At 41.5% G+C, this 17,251-nt stretch overlaps 1 protein-coding gene and 1 long non-coding RNA gene across 4 annotated transcripts in view; one reads left to right on the plus strand and one right to left on the minus strand.

Moving 5' to 3' along the window:
- The window catches only part of RTN1 (reticulon 1), a 188,006-nt gene extending 179,332 nt beyond the window's left edge, over positions 1-8,674 (plus strand). For all 3 annotated transcript variants that reach the window (XM_037901164.2, XM_037901165.2, XM_007065315.4), the window contains 6 exons: positions 2,669-2,876; positions 4,156-4,294; positions 5,473-5,542; positions 5,976-6,022; positions 6,128-6,186; positions 7,662-8,674. In XM_037901164.2, the coding sequence (XP_037757092.1) occupies positions 2,669-2,876; positions 4,156-4,294; positions 5,473-5,542; positions 5,976-6,022; positions 6,128-6,186; positions 7,662-7,704 (566 nt within the window). In that variant the 3' untranslated portion in view covers positions 7,705-8,674. The remainder of the gene's footprint in view (positions 1-2,668; positions 2,877-4,155; positions 4,295-5,472; positions 5,543-5,975; positions 6,023-6,127; positions 6,187-7,661) is intronic.
- A 2,938-nt stretch (positions 8,675-11,612) lies between these two features.
- On the minus strand, positions 11,613-15,398 carry LOC122466299. The gene is made up of 3 exons (XR_006291707.1): positions 15,265-15,398; positions 12,299-12,536; positions 11,613-11,698 (listed from the first exon to the last, which is right to left on the minus strand). It is a non-coding gene; the product is annotated as an uncharacterized LOC122466299 (long non-coding RNA).
- Between the last annotated feature and the right edge of the window lie 1,853 nt (positions 15,399-17,251).

Below are 17,251 nucleotides of genomic sequence, written 5' to 3' on the forward strand. Positions count from 1 at the left end.
CTACCGGTAATTCTTTTATTAGCCAATTCTTTAATATGCCTTAGCAAAAAATTCAGTTGTAAAACAGGTTATGTCAGGATGATGCACACGTTGGAATATATTCTCATTGCTTTAGCCATTCAGCTCCTTTTCTCACTGAAAGGAGTAGCAGTCCTGGAAAGCTCTGCGTATCTAGGTGAGAATATAATCCATTTCTAGCCCATGATAGTACTGGGCACATGACCACAGCTGGAATTTGTGCTAAATTGCATTGGTTAATTAAAGAATTAGTTGCTGACTTTGGGACTTATCCTTAGCTGGTGTAAACCAATTCAGACTATTTGTTTTTGCCCAATTGACGTTGATATAGCTGTCCATTCCCTGTTTAGCAGGCAGTGTTTTCTCTTGGAGGGTGGGCATACCATTTCTTCTGCAGATGAATGTACATGCACAGTGCCATGAGCTAGGCAGTTAACACTTGCACTCACTTCACTGGTCTGCAGAATATGAATTAACATACGACATGAGAGGGAAATATAATCAAAGGTATTGCACGGTGGGTTTGCATTAAACCCCTAATGACATCCCCAAGCAGCAGTTTTAGGAGTTTTTAGGTATAAAAATGAACAGGGGGCTTCAAATAATATCTCCCTTCCCAAATCCATATTTAGAGTCAAGCAGATGCAGACTCTTGCAGCTTATGCTCTGCAAAACACTTGTAGTAGTGAATTTAATTAGTTCTGCAGATATCCTACATATTGGCACTATGGGAATCCATCTCTTCTTAGTTGGACACACTGTGTAAGGAAGGTCAGTTAATCCATCATATTTAGGCCCCAATCCTGCATGCGGTCTGACATGTGAGTAGTCCGACTGAATTCAACAGGGCTACTCCTGTGCATAAAAGTTTGAAGGATCCAGACTGAATCCATGCATTTAGAAATATGAAAGGATTCTCTTATTTATGGTCCTTATATGGAATGGAATGGAACTTGAATGGAATAGAAAGTGAATAGAATTTGACTTTAAATAGCAAAATTTGTACTCTAGCCCAATATACTTTACAATACTGAGTAAGAGTGAGAACTGTAATGGTAATGAGTAATAGCTTATTCCGCAATGACTCACATCTCTTTGGAGATTATAATTATTGCTGGGCAAATAATCTGCAACAAATATTTTATTCTATTAATTTTGCGCCTTTTTCTTCTCTTTGTGAATTTTCTTTGAACAGATCATAATTTTACTGAATTTGTTCTTTATTCAGAATTATGCCACAGCTAACGTATAAATAACACTTGATCTGTACCATATTCAAGCAGTTCATCATGAATAGTCAATGTTTGTAATTAGAGCTGTTTTTGATTGGACATTACGTCACATGGCATGGTTCTGTTCCCTGATTGGATGAAGGCCACTGTTAAAAGCAGATTTCGGATGTAAATATTTGGCATCATGAATTTTACAGGAATAGTCAACAATGTTTGCTTAAATTTTGATTTTTTGGTGAATACTCCTGTTGGTAAAATCATTTTGCTACAATGTTCGTGGTACATGGACACAAAATGGGTCCACGCCGGGCAAAGTGAACTTTAAAAGGTGAAGATGTATTTACAGAAAATGTTTTGCAGTGTTTGCCCTGCTCAAATTAAAACATATAAGTTGTATAGCTAGAGAAGGTTGGCTAAGTTTCTTAAGAAGTCTCATGGGGTTTTTAACTTCCAGCTGAACGGTCACCAGACTAAATTGGACCTTTCCTTAAATGTCTCATTAGTTCCCTAACAATGTAACAAATAGAAGTGGTCAGAAAATAAGGGTGGTTGTTTTTTCTCTGCTGAAAGCATCAATGAAAATGGGGGAAAAAAACAGTTCTCATTTAAACTTTTCAATGGAAATTTTTTATTGTTGATATACCAAAAACTGAAAAATATTTGGGATTTCTAATGAAAAATCTAAAATTTTCAAGGAAAGAAGACACTTTTTAGAAAAATTTTCATTGAGTCAAAAACTCAGTCTTCCTTCGAAAAAGTTTTGATGGGAAATTTTGGACTAGCCCTAGTAATAACCCATAGCCCTGCATGGAAGAGTCATGGTGGAATAAGTAATGAGGCTGGTATGAGACTCAGATATGATCTGGTTTAAGGGCAAAAATGCTGCCCACTAAGCCATACTGACACTGCAATATAGAGTTATTAGGCCAGGTTTTGATCTTGTTTGCAATTTTGTGTTTCTGGAATAACTCCACTGATGTCAACAAAGTTACACTCTGTGTGTCTGTGTGTGTGTATATCTATATAGTCATTTGTTCCTTTGGCTAAGTCTACACTATGAGGTAAGGGAGTGATTCCTAGCTTGCATACACATACTCGCATAGCTGTGGTAGCAAAAGCAGCAGCTGCATGGCTTAGCAATGCTAAGTATCTACCAAAGGGGTTCAGGTGGGTTTGTCTTTGGCACAGCTAACCCATGCTGCCGCTGCCCATGTTATCACAGCTACACTATTTATACTCAAGTAGCTTCATCGAGCTAACATATGTGTATGCAAACTGGGGATCACACCCTAGCTTGCAGTGTAGATGTAACCTTTGTTTCTCTGCAAAAGTGCTTGGTCACCTGAATCTGCAACAGTAGCTTGCTTTGAAATCCTTGTCGTGCTGGAGTTTGACTGATTTAGATCTTCTCTTCCCAGCTATTGACCTGTTGTACTGGCGTGACATCAAGCAGACTGGGATAGTGTTCGGAAGCATCCTGCTACTGCTCTTCTCTCTGACCCAGTTCAGTGTGGTCAGTGTTATTGCCTACCTGGCACTAGCTGCTCTCTCAGCCACCATTAGCTTCAGAATCTACAAGTCAGTTTTACAGGCCGTGCAGAAGACTGATGAAGGCCATCCATTCAAGTGAGTGCTTGGCAATCATTGCCAAAGGGGGGTATATCCTGCATTATTCATTGTTAGTGACAGAGTTCTGTATCTGCCGTAAACACTTTTAGACCATAGACATGGTGGGTTTCTTTTTCATATTGGGGGGAAAATGTTATTTTCCGCTGCTCGGGATCTTAAAAGTCCATGAACTGTATTTGCTCAAATTTAAAAAAAAAATTCACCCCTCAGACCTTGAAAATTTTAGCCTGAAAGCTGAAAGATTTAGGAAGTTAGAAGCTACTAGAAAAAAGGAGCAACTATAGTAAAAGTTATCGCTGTCCCTGGTGTTCCAGCTATAATATGCTTCCCCCCCCACCCCCCCCATAGCAGCAAGAATACTGTCCTACACTTGTTTTTTATGGAATGCCTAGATTAATGAGCTTTCCGTAAAGCAACTTGGACATGGATAACACAAGATAAGTGTTAAATGTTAATACTTTTGTTTTCAGAGGGAAAGTCGTAGCTTCACCCCAGCAAGCTGAGAGTCTCAAGAGATTGTCAGCTGGAGGAGATGACAGAAGCCTGAGATAGGAACCCCACAGATAGATTTTCTTTCTCTCATGTGGAAATGTGGGCAAGGAATCCCCAGTTTCCAAAGGATCCTAAAGAGAGCCCTCCATGGGGCATGGGAAAGGGGTGATTGGATGGGGTGACCCAGGGTGGGTTCCAGGGGACACAAATCATTCTCCTCTGCCTCCCCACTGAGTTTCAGAGAGAAAGCTTATATGGCCTGGTGTTGGAGTACCTTTTCCACATGGACCATCGTAATGCTGGCAAGCTGCCCTTGAATTTGGAGCTGTGTTGTGAAGGAGGGGAGTAAGAGATAGTGGTGTTCCAGAACTGATGCAGAGGCTGGAGACCTGTGAGCAGATGGCTCTGGTCTCTGGTCTTCTGCCATTCTCCTGGAATCTAGTGTCTGAGAGGCTGGCTCCATGGCCCATCCCATGGGGGGAATAACTCGCGTGCCCAATGGCAAAATATGGCGGGAAGAGCCACAGGAGGAGCCTTGTCAAGTTTCTTCCCCTTGGCCTCCTCTCATAGATTTTACTATTGGATGAGGCAATGAGGTCCATAGTTGTCCAAGGGTGAAATATCCATGCAGGGGGGTAATGGTGGTATTGATAGTGCTGTGGCTGCTACAGCTGCAGAGAAAATGAGCTACAGGGTAGTAGGGAACAGCAGGGGGAGAACAGCACAAGAGTAAACAAACTGCAAACTTGCCTGTGTTTTGTAACTGGATCTGTGTTTCTGGCAGAGCCTACCTGGAGATGGAAATGTCTCTATCACAGGACCAGATTCAGAAATACACAGACTGTCTCCAGTTGTACGTGAACAGCACAGTCAGAGAGCTGAGGAGACTCTTCCTTGTCCAGGACTTGGTGGATTCCTTAAAAGTAAGATTTGCTTAACCATTTTGAATCCCATTGGAGAGGAGAGATTTTACAGAGCAGAGCACTGCTTTCCTTAGTTTCCATAATGATAGTGCCTTGACAAAACTTAGATGTGTGTTACTGGACAGTATAAAGGTTCTGCTCTTGTTCTCTCTCTCTCTTTTTTTTTTTAACTAATAACTTTATATACATTAGTGATTTAACATTACACATTGGAATTGAGTGATCCATGATATAAGAATTATTAAAGATTTTGGTCCCGATCCTCAGCTGATATAAAATGGCATAGCTCCACTGAAGTCAATGGAGCTTCTTTGAGTTACTCCCTCTAAGGAGCTGGCCCACAGAGCGCTTTGTTTTCCACCATACTACACTCCTCCTGCAAGGTACTCGGGATTTGGCTAGCAGCGCGGTTGCCCATACACTCGCTGGAACCCTATGAGACACTGGGATGTGATTCTCCACCTCTTCCTTGCCCACCAACCCATCCCATCCCTCAGCTATGTCATTTTCTGCTGCAGAAGAATGTCCCTGTTACTGCTCAGCCATAATGGTTATTTATTATCTGTTGTTTTAGGAGTACCCAAAAGAGTGTTAGGTGCCCCCGTGCCCCTCAGAACAAAGAGGAGACTGTCAAGAAGCAAGCCATTTGGACTTGAGCTCTTTTGAAAATTTTACCCACAAATTTTACCCTGCCTCGAGGCTTACAATCTAAAGCGTCAATCGTGCAATGTACCCTGTGCAGGAAGACCCCTCTCTTCAGTGAGGCTCCACACAGGTGCAGGGGTCTGCCTATGCTGAGCTCATTGCAGGATCAGGCAAAAACGCAATGAGGAGAGGAACTGCAGGGGGGATGGTAGTGGAAGGAAGGATGGGGTTATGTGTAAAAAAAAAAAAAAAAAAAAACAGTGGGATGGCTTACCTTGGTCTGCACCCTTCCTAAAAATTTGCAGGGTTTTTTTTTTTTTTTTTTTTTGCATTGGTTTTGAAAGTCTATCAAAAATTAAAGTCACCTACAGCAGATGTCCCTAGTTCCTAAGCATGCTGGTATTCTAGCTAGTTAAGTGAAGCTAATGGAATAATAATATGCCCATATGCTAGCTAGTTAAATGAAGCCATTTATTCTTGTGCTGACAATTTCAGTGATTGTCAGGAAATCTAATGATTTGTTTTTAATTTAGTTTGCAGTACTAATGTGGCTGCTGACTTACGTTGGAGCTCTCTTCAATGGCCTGACTCTTATGATCATGGGTAAAGATCATCATTTATTTTAAGATCTGTTTTTAAACGTGTATTAACCATGGCAATTTTTTGTTAGAAAAAGCCAGCATAGTCCTGCATTGTCTCACCTCTGAAATGTGCTTTCTCCACAGTTAGACAATTATCTTTGTTCTACTTACTAATACATATTCATCTTTATTTCTTATTCTGTGGCCCCTGATATATATCAGCCAGTTGCTGTGCTTAGTGGCTTCTCAGCTGTTGGATACATAGTGATATAAATTTCACATTTGGAAGATTCAGGCAGGGTTCAGTTTTAATACAGCTTCTTGAATCATCTCTTGGGACAAAATGACATCATGTGCTTTTGCCTTTTCTTTCAAGAGGAAACTAGATAATGCATCATTTTCTGTGAATAACAATCTCAACTGCAGAAATTTAACACTGTTTGTTTTTCCCCTAGCTGTGGTCTCTATGTTTACTCTACCTGTTGTATACGACAAGTATCAGGTAAGTCAAATGACTGTACAATAACTATCATTCAGATTGGATGTGTGAATGGTTCTAGCTTTCCAAGACCCTGTTGATCTTCAGATGTTTGTTTTGCTCTTGTAGGCACAGATTGATCAATACTTGGGACTTGTGAGGACCCACATAAACACTGTCATGGCAAAGTGAGTTGAACAGCAGATTTTTACAAGAAGCATACCTTAGGTTCACTTGTGCCCTTAGGGCACATCCATACATTGGGGATGGCATGGAAGGTTATGGCCCCAAGGGGAGCAAAAGCAGGAATTCTGCCACTGAGAGAATGCCCACCAGACCTCCTCAGTGCATAGGGGGAGTGTGCCCGAAGCCACACACCCCGTTCTGGAGAGCAGCATACTGCCACCTGTGGCCTAGTCCTATGCTGCAGACCAATGGATATCAGGGGAGGAATCACATCCCTGCATCCTCCTTTCCACTCTCCTTCCCGTTTGGGTAGCTATGAAGGGAGCAGCCCTGGCACTCCCCTGAGTTCCTTACACAGGCTGGATAAGGGAGAAGATGCTCTTTGCTCCCTTTCCTCACTGCCCAGCCCCAAAAGGGCTGGAAGCAACTTGGCCCTTGATACTCTGGGCTTATTTCATCCACTCTTTGTGAATATAACGGCTCATAATAAATTAACCTGATATTGACATTGATGGTTGAGGTGCTTCTGCAGACGAGCAATGCTGTTGTCATGAGCAATCTTCTTGTTCAAGAAAATTTGCCTTCTGTATGTTCAAGTGTGAAGCCAATATGTGCACTAATTCTTACGCTTCATGTGCTGAAGAATTAAAATTCATCCAAGTGCAGAAAGATGGCCAAGGGTTTGGCCCCATTTTAAGTTCTCCAAATGGGGCTTAAGTGGGACTTCACGGGTGCATGGACCTGGTGCTGGCCCACTGGTGCACAGTGGGGGATGTCACCCCAACATTTCATTTGGGCACCGGGCTTAGGACTCACCTCACATAGAGAAACAAATTGTAGCCCTTTACTTAGAGTAACAGTTAGTGTTTGCTGTGACCTAAATAGCTGGGGAGCTCTGGGTTGCAGATCTGCCCAACAGCCACCTCTCTTTCCCAGCCTCTGACCACAATTCGTTGGGGTTGCATAGAGCCGCTCTGATCTACACTCCTGAGCACTCGAGGTCTGCTGTATTATAAAGATTGACCAAACAAACTGAACCCCTGGCTCTGAGCACCACTATCTTCTGGGGATGTTAAAAATCAGGATCCAAATTTTGTATTTTAACTGTATCTCTAGTTTGTTACAGATGATAACATATGGTGGGAAATCAAAGGAACGGCAAGTTCACTGAGCATATCCCGGGTATATATGAACTGTTAGACCCTGACTGCTTACTCCTGTGCTCCTGGGTACAAGGTCCAGCTCATCCATGTGGGCAGGCTTTCTTACCCCTTTCCCATTTCTTTCCTGTGCAGGTGTGTAGTTTAACCCACAATCTAGCCCTCTTTGTTTCTAGTTGTTACACACACATCTTTACCAAGGCACCGAGAATGAAGGCTTAAGCAAAGGTCACCTTCTAGCTAAGAAAAGTCACAATGCTATGAAATGATTTTGATTAATTGCCATCTCACAGTGTAATCCTATTTTTTACACCTAGGATTCAGGCGAAAATCCCAGGCGCTAAGAGAAAGGCAGAGTAAAGCAGACCTCAAGAATCCATCAACAACAGTAGTGAATAATGGGGGAGTCTGGAGTGCAAACAGCTCTGCTTTTACACTTTATTGCAAATTTATTGTTCCTTTTTTTTTCTCAACACCATGTTCTTAAAACACAAAAGCAGCTCTTTTTCCTTGCTGCTTGTGTACTCTTAGAATATTTGCAATCACTTGTGTCAAGCACTAAAGTATAGTAAAGAGAAAAGTGTACTAGATGTGGTTTTTGTGTTGCTTATAAAGTGCATGATGGTGAGAGCCTAAATAATATTGATTTTTTTAAGTGTTTTTTCTTCTATTGGCATTGCTTCTATAACTTTAATGTTACATGTGGCTAGGGCTTTCCTGCTTAGTGCACTGATGCAATAGTTAAAATTGCTTCTATGTCACTGGGTCGCTGGTTGGGTTCATCTTTATTAACTATATAGAATTGTGGGCTAATGTTTTAGTGTTTTCCAGCACAAATGGAATAAACAGTAATCAGTACTTATAGTAATCAGTTTTGTATAACTAAAAAACAAAACAAAAACCCAGTACTTTTGTTGTAAGGGATTGATGGGCTGATTTACATGTATGGTAACTGGAGAGTTCCAGCTTGTTAAATTTATTACACTTTGTATTACATTCTCTGTAGTTCCTAATGGACTTACTTATGGACTCTGAATATTTGCACTTATGTACTTGATACCGAATGCAGAAATAAATGTTACTAAACGTACAAAGTTCTCCCTCTTGTTGCCATTGGGGTCACATTAGAATTTGTAAAATCAATACTCCATCTGCAAAAAGCATGAAGGGCTTGTTTGTTGGTCTCTGGGAGCTATTTATGCCTATTCCATGCAGTTTTGCCACTACAAAATTGTTCAATCCCAAAAGATTGTCTGTACTTAGTTCATTTAGCAGTTTCACATCCTGATGAGTAAAGAATGGAAATAAAGCAAACTTCCTAGTGCCAAAAGTTGTTTATTTTGTTGGTGTCATTACTACATTTCAGGCACATGTAATGGTCAATGAATTCTCTTGAAAGTTGCCTGATTACCTACTTAAACATGGGCCAAATCAGACACAACACAACTCGGAAAGCAGTCAAAATGGCACTGGCCATTGTTCAGTCTCACCATACCCAGTATTTTGACTGTTTTAGCACAGATTTCAAGGGATAAAGTGGGCTAAGCTGGAGTAGTCCATATTGATCACAGGTGCTGTGAGCTAAAATGAGCGCTTGCTTCAGTTCAAACCTGGTTTACAAAGCCTTTTATAAATTGAAATTTAGTTTCTGAGAGTCAATAGATTAAAGCAAATCCCTATTGGTTGGGGCTGGTTGAAAATTTTCCATGTCCATTGTTTTTTGACAAGAACTTGGAGGCTTGACAAAATGAAAAGTTTCATGAGAAGTGTTTGCTATCTGTGAAAAATTTTGACTTTTCATTTAAACCTGTAAACCAGAATCTTTTTGACCATGCATTTATAGGTTTTGGTTTTTAGCCTGCAGTTGAAATTTTCTCCAGAAGACTTTTTCTACAGAGAGAATGGGGGGAAAGGGGATGGGAATTTCTGACTAGCTTTAATGTTGATGTCACTGGTGTATATATTTCCTCTCAGAAAATTAAGCTTCATATCTAACATGAGCTCTTGGAGCATTGAGCATTTGTCTGGTCTTTTGTGAACTGAAATTGTTCCTTAAATTCATCTATTTCCTATCTCTAACTGCCCAGTCACTTTGCCAACACATTCCTCAATCATGGATTAGCCACCATTGTGCTAGGCACTGTACAAGCACACAAAACAAACAGGTGGTCCCTGCCCCAAAGAGTTTACAAACTCCTACAATTTGAATGGCGTGACTATTGATTTACGGCAGCGTAAATGAGAAGAGAATCCGACTCCTAGGGAAAAAATGATCCAGCAATTGCAGAAATACACCTGCATTGTTCCAGCTTTGAGTTATTTAATCTTCAAGATGAGTCTCGCCCTTTTTAACATTTATATTTAAATATCCTTTTTAAGCTTATTATAACATTTTATAAACCTCAGCTACATATATATTATAACAACATCTTTGTAGATCAAAGGCTAGAAACTCCAGATTGATATATTTTTCTTTTGATCCAACGGAATAAATTTCTTTTAATTGGTGCAGTTATGAGGGTGTTTAATTTGAAGCCAGTAGTTAAAATTGAACAGAACAGCCATCCGTGCTTTAACTGCATTTCTGACTTCCATATTCAAAGACTCCTAGGGGAACAGGTTCTACGCTGCATTTCCTGAGAAGACCGTGTGGGTGTAGCTGAGGGCATAGATTGGTCTTCAGCACTTTTACTACCAGTGATAAAGTGTGAGAAGGACAGATCCCAGGGTAACTTTTGGGATGAGTTGTGGTGCTGGTGGTTAGTTTGACTGGAAAAATAAGAAAATGTGACATTGACTCACTGTTCCCCATGCGTGTGGGACTCCCAATGCAATTTTTATAGACTCAAGTAGAACCACGTGTTAAAAATTCTACCTTTAAGAAACACTTAAATGTTGATTCTTCACCTATGACAGTGGTCTCCAACTTTTTTTGATCGCGCACCCCCTATCAGTAAAAAAAATTTGAGCACGCCACCCCAATATTTGTATTTATTTTATATATAAATTTTATACATGTACTAATGTATTATGTACATTATAAAACATACACAAAAAATAGAAATTAAAGGATGAGAGAAACTATTTTTAAAATATATTTTTTTATTTTATTAATGGTACAAAAAATCTTTTTGCTCTCACTAAAAAAAATTAATATTTTTAGTGAGAGCAATGTGCTTGAATATGCGTCATTATTTTTGAAAATCTTAGTTTAACACTTTGTGATACAGCAATTCGAAGGTCTGGTTCTAAGTTCAGTTTATTTCTTACCTTGGTTTTAATGGCTGTCATAGCTGAAAAAGATGCATAGCTCCAAATGGAAGAAGTACATCATTGGCTGCGCTTACTAAATCATGATGCTCATTTTTCAATCCCATCCACCAATTATGCAAAGGTTTTTGTTGAAATTCGGCTAGTAAATTTCCATCTTCCCTTATGTCAATCAGTTGTTCTTGCAAACTAATCGGAAGGTGTTGCATTTTTATATTTTTAACAAATGGGTTCAAAACCCACTGAAACTCTTCATTTGGAAGATTTTTAAACAGGTTAGAAAATTCTGTTTCCAAGTTTTTTAAGTGTGCAGATAGAGTTTTTAAAGGTAACACACTTACATCGTTTTCAGCAACAAAATCACATAATGATGGAAACATTTCCAAACATCCATTTTCAAAATGCTCTCTCCATAGCATGAGTTTCTTTCAAAAAGCAGTTACTTTCTCTCTCTCTCTGTTAAAACGTCACCTTTACCTTGCAGGGACAGATTAAGTGTGTTTATTTTTTTTGAAAATATCTGCTAGGTAGCGTACTACTGACAGCCACTTGTCATCACAGAAAAGGTCAGCAAATTTGGAACACTTGTCTTTTTGTAAAAGAAAAATGCTGTAACTCATCTTTAAATTCGACAACTCTTTTAAGCGCTTTGCCGTGAGATAACCAGCAAACCTCTGTGTGGTACAAAAGATTTTCATTGTCACTCCCCATCTCATTACTAAGTATTGTAAAGATTCTACTATTTAGAGCTCTTGTTTTTATAAAATTAACCACATCGATGACATCCTGTAGCACTTTGTGCACTTCTGGCTCCAACTTCTTTGCTGCAATAGCTTGCTTATGAATGATGCAGTGAATGAATTTCACGTGTGGTGCTGTCTCTGTAATCTTACCCTGGAATCCTTTCTTTATTCCAGTCAAAGCAGCCACTCCATCAGTGGTTAAACTACACAGTTTTTTCATAAAACATTGTTTTTATTAATGAAGTCATTTACTGTTGAGAATATATCTTCTCCGGTACATCTTTCCTTTAGTGGCTCACAAAAAACGTAGTTCTTCGTGTATTTCATTATTGAAACAGAATCTAGCAAATATCATAAGCGGAGACATGTTAGAAACATCTGTACTTTCATCCAACTGTATAGCAAACCTCCCACACTGCATAATTTGTTCTAATACTTGTTTCTTCAAATTTTCAGCAATGTTTTCTATGCGTCTTCCAACAGTATTTGCTGACAAAGGAATGCATTTTAGTTTGTCACCATATTGTTTTCCGTGTATTATTTCATCCATTTTTACCGCGGCAGGAAGAACAAGTGTTTCCCCAATGGTATGTGGCTTTTTGTCTTTTGCTATTAAGTAAGAAACCTCAAAAGAGGCTTCTAAACATTTATTGTGAAATTTTGTAAAGTACCGGATTGAGTATCGCATGATTTTAAACATTGCTGAAAAAATTGTAGAGGTTTGTCTTCATATTCCGAATGCTTAGTTTTTAAATGTGTTGCTAATCGTGATGGCTTCACACTATCATTAGCTAATATCTCAAGGCACAATATACACTTAGGGCGAGGTTCCTCGTTAACGATAGTGGATGTAAATCCATATTTCAAATAGTCTTCTTGATAATTTTGAATTTTTTTGGCCGACTTCTTTTCAGATCTGATTAGACTGTCATTGTTTTTACCTCGTAATGTGGCTGACGAAGAGCTTGTACTAGGAGTAGGAGAACTGTCAGCTCTGCCATTTTCTTGTTGTTCGCTTGTGCTCGCATTATTAGTATTATCTTCAATCTGCGGTTTCTTTGCAGGAATCTTTTTAAGCCCCTTGTCCATTTTGTGAGGGCTAGTTTAGTTAAAACTAGATAATATAATCCATAAATCCACTTAACCGGGCACACGTAAACTGCAATACCTCGCAATACGCTGAAAGCAAACAAACAAGTGAGGGCGCCACTGTCAACCCCTCCGCGTTGTGGAACTCCCACTCTTCCCCAGGATACCTCGCAGGGCCGGCTCAAGCACCAGCGTAGGAAGCATGTGCCAGGGGTGTCATTCTGGCCAATCTTAGGGCAGCGCTCCTTCGGCCGCCCTTTTTTTTTTTTTCCCCCTCCGGCGGCGGCACTCCTGCTGCGCCCCCCAATGGATTGTCTTGTGCACCCCCTGGGGCGCATGCACCCCACTTTGGAGACCACTGACCTATGAAACCATCATCTCTCTTTTACATTGTTACCCAGCTGCAGTAACACCAATTCCTTCCATGCCACCCTGTGACCATGAGAACCAGCTTTATCAAAAGTCTCCATGTTGTGGTTTCCATAAGCCATATTCTCTGAAAAATCCTACAAGCTCAGTCCTTCAATGGATCTACTAACACAGAACCCCTGTGTTCCTGGGGAGACCTGTTTCTCTATAGGTCTGTACCATGAGCATCACCATAGTATCTGACTATTGAGTCAATGAGACTCTGGGCAGGGCGTCCACGCTAGCAGATCCCATGCCAGGATCAGGTTCATGGTGCAGTATTTTGGGGGTTTTAATATTGTTGATTTTTGTTTTTTTTAATGAGTAGAAAAAAATCATGCAGTGCAAAAGCAGTGTTGAGCTATTCACATTGAAAATGTAGCTGCCCAAAATAACACTGTATGTGCTGTAACACTTAATGACACGAATTACAGGAATGAGAGGTTTCAGAGTAACAGCCGTGTTAGTCTGTATTCGCAAAAAGAAAAGGAGCACTTGTGGCACCTTAGAGACTAACCAATTTATTTGAGCATAAGCTTTCGTGAGCTACAGCTCACTTCATCGGATGAAGTGAGCTGTAGCCACGAAACGCTTATGCTCAAATAAATTGGTTAGTCTCTAAGGTGCCACAAGTACTCCTTTCTTTTTAGGAATGAGAGGAGCTCAGAGTACCCAGTCTACTACCTCCATTCATTTCTATCCCTCTTTTACATTCAAAGTAAAACACAACAGCAGACAAGCCTGATTGGTAAGTGAGACAAATGTTGCAGGGTTTCTAGAGAGTAGGAACCTAGGAGTTAGCTCAGACAGGGTGAAATGGGGATTCTAGTGTTCTTCTTTTCTACATGCTCCTTATCAGGGGAACTTTAAAGAAATTACACTACCCCTGAGCCCCATGAATTACACTGGCTTCCCATTGCTTCTAGAAGCTATTCAGAGTGCTGGTTCTAATCATTAAGGCCTGGATTCAGCAACATATTTAAGCATATGTCCTACTGATTTCAGTGGGGCTACTCACATGCTTAAAGTTAGGCGTGTGTTTAGACCCCGGTTCAGCAAGATACTTAAAGTCTGACATGGTTTCTGGGATTTGGCGTCTCTCTCCCTGTGCACCGCCTCGAAGGTGGCTGATGCTATTGCAGACAGCTCCTACATATGTTCATTTAGGAATGGAAGATAGTGCATTTTCAGCTGCTGTGAAATTTACTTCCTTTGGTGATCCACCAGAATACAGAGTTACTGACCTTCAGAGAGTTATACACACTGCAGCTTTTTGGTAAAGCACGTGGCTGGATATGGGTCACCACTAAGTTATTTGTGATTCGTTCGGACAGTGCAGAGAAAGTTGTGCTTCATACTGTCCAATATTCTGCTATATTTCAATCAATGTAACAAGCCCATGTGCTGGGGTGATGGGCACCTTGATCATTCGGTCCATCAGCCCTCACAAAGAGAGCACCGAACACAACACATCATTCATGTTGTTCTAGCCACTCCTTCAGCCACCTACTGGCCAGGCTGTCAGACACTCGATCGGCATAGCGCACCGCAACCCAGCACCCCTTAACCCAAGCGATCCACCAGCCTCAGCCTCCCAAGTAGCTGGGATTACAGGCATGCTCCACTGCGTCCAGTTGTGATGGGAACAAAAAAAAAAAGTACATTGTAGTGGAATCCTTGTAAAGAGATTTGGAATCAGGGGAAACATGGGGTTGAATGTTAATTTATAATACTCCTACCTCCATGACAGTCATAGGACGTGTGCCTTTAAACTGCATACTCCTTTCTTTCAGGTCATATCGTCTATAAATTCTATGGGCCAGGTTGTCAGCAGGTGAATGGGGGAGCTTCATCAGTACAACTTGGGCAATTTACACCAGTGGAACCACACTGCTTTACACCAGCTGAAGATCTGGCCCTTGAAATAGGCCAAAATTAAAAATATTCCTGCTTCCCTAGCTCTTTCTGTACTCACAATATTCTTTTCTATTACCTGCAGATTTACTTGCCTCAAAGCTCTTTTCTGATCTCTTTTACTCCTCCTCTTCTCTTCTAATATTAATCTCAAGATAGCAGGAATATAAAACACATTAGTTCAGGAAAGTCTCTGAACTGGGAGGGAATTAGCATGCTGTACTGGTCTGTTAATCGCTGATCTATCCTCCTTCTTCTTCCCCTCCCACTTTCAAATGGTGTGGAACATACATTTCTAGCCCTGGTGGGACACAAGATTTCACACGTTTAGACTATCAGCCTTTCCTCTTGACCCAGGCCCAGTGGATCAAGTATGGCAAGTGCCAGACATCGGCCCAGGGTAACTTCCAGTCCCCAGCGGCCCCTTTTCTCACCTCAGCTGTTTTTAATGTTTTGTTTTCCCCACCACAGAAAAATGTTCTTTCAAGGAACTTACCTTTTAACGGCCTGTGGAGCACAGAAGCAATGGAAAGTGATGCTGCGAGCTCCAACAGGGTTGCTAAGACTGGCAGGTGTCCAGCTGTTGCCGGACAAGTTCCATTTGGCTAAGCAGAGGAGCAGTAACAGGACTTGTCTCCGCCATGCTGGAATGGGAGGAGAATAGCAAAGGCACCGAGTAGAAGCAATGAAGCATGCTAGTGGTTTCCATTGATTTCTGCAGGATTTGTTAGTTGTTTTCACTGTAACCCACAAAGAAATTACATAGATTCCTGGGATCCTGTCTGCTGGCAGCTCAGGGAGAGGCACACAGTCCCTGGTAGGGAAGGGGAGCCAAGGCAGACTCAGAGTCTGCCCAGCAACCAATAGGGAGTGAGAGGCCCTTCGAGGGAGTTGAGAAAAGGGGAGAAGCCACTTTGGAGTCAGTCTGCAGCCAGCCAGGAAAAGGGCAGGACTGGCTGTGTGGGGAGCTGGTGAGTCCCAGGCCTGCATGCAGGGTTCCCCCTGAGAACAGGCCTCTAGGGACCTGACAGCAGATCGCTCAGCTGGGTTTTTCCTTCCCCACTGATAATTCCCAATTTGTAGAGTTTGCTGGGAAACTTCCCCAGCCAGGCTGAGTTCACCCTCCAGCTCCCTAGGTGAGACCAGTCACCTATGGTCAGCTCTGCTCCGTCTGCTAGTCCAGGGAAGCCCGCTGAGTGTGTGTCTGGAGGCTGGGCTAGGAGGCTACAGTTTGGATGTTAGTGTAGTTGTGTAACCTACACCTTGAGCCCTGCACCTCTTTGTGGTGAGGGGAAATCCTGGGACCTGCCTAAGGAGAATCCCTGCCAGCAGAGAGCAGCCCCTCTGCAGTGACTGAGGAGTCCAAAGTCATCTTCGAACCTGAGGATCATTCATGGAGTTTGTAAGTGCACCATCTTTTAATTAGTTAGTCAGGGAATTTGTTTTGGGGACCCCCTACTCCCTGAACTGTGTCCTCGAGCTAGGGAGTAAGTGTTTGAGGATTTTATAACCTGCTACATATTACACCTGTGAGGGGATTTACCACCTTCTCCCACTTGTGAGTCCTTTGGGCTGTACTGAACCCAGTTAGCCACACTGCTAAACCACTGCAAAGAAGAATTTTGTGGTTATAGGTCATCAAGGGCCTCAGCAAAGTACGCATACCAACAGGACACTAATTTTACATTTGCTACATCAAGTCACAGGTATTTTCAGTGTGGGCACCAGTGACCCTAAAAATAGTGTTTTTCCCTGTTATGTTGTATTTGTCTCCTGTTTAATATAATTATTGTGTTGAATATATTGTATGGGTTTGTGTTATTTCTTGGAAGTCTCCAATAATCTGGCAAGTAAGTGGGGATTACCCTGTAGTTAGAATTTTCCGCCAAAGCTGCCCTGGTGACCCTGCCAGGAAGGAACGAGGGGGGTGGAGGCACCACCAAATAATTTCATAGGAAAAAAGAAAGAAGATACACCCTGCTGAGTGGGTGGCGGGATCCAAAAGAACCCAGACCTGTAAGTGGGTTGGCATTAAAGGAGGTAACCAGGTGGAGAGGGGGCGCTACATCACTGTTTAATATCAGGGGGTAGTCGTGTTAGTCTGTATCCACAAAAACAACAAGGAGTCCGCTGGCACCTTAAAGACTAACAGATTTATTTGGGCATAAGCTTTCATGGGTGTTTTCGTGAAGTGTTTTTTTACCCACGAAAGCTTATGCCCAAATAAATCTGTTAGTCTTTAAGGTGCCACCGGACTCCTTGTCGTTTTCACTGTTTAATATCCTTCCGGGGTTTCCCCTCCAACTTAAATGGAACAGGAAAGGGGTCTGAGGACTGTATATGCAGGTCCCATAAAAGTCCCAAAGAGGGTTGGTGTATGGTAATACTCTACACTAATCATTACAATATCATCGTCCAAAGGAAGAGATCTCAGGTGCAGGTGGAGATTGTGCCAAGAGCTTTGTTCCACCAGTCAGAGTGGG

The sequence above is a fragment of the Chelonia mydas genome, chromosome 6, assembly GCF_015237465.2.
Source record: "Chelonia mydas isolate rCheMyd1 chromosome 6, rCheMyd1.pri.v2, whole genome shotgun sequence".
Classification (NCBI taxonomy): domain Eukaryota; kingdom Metazoa; phylum Chordata; order Testudines; family Cheloniidae; genus Chelonia; species Chelonia mydas.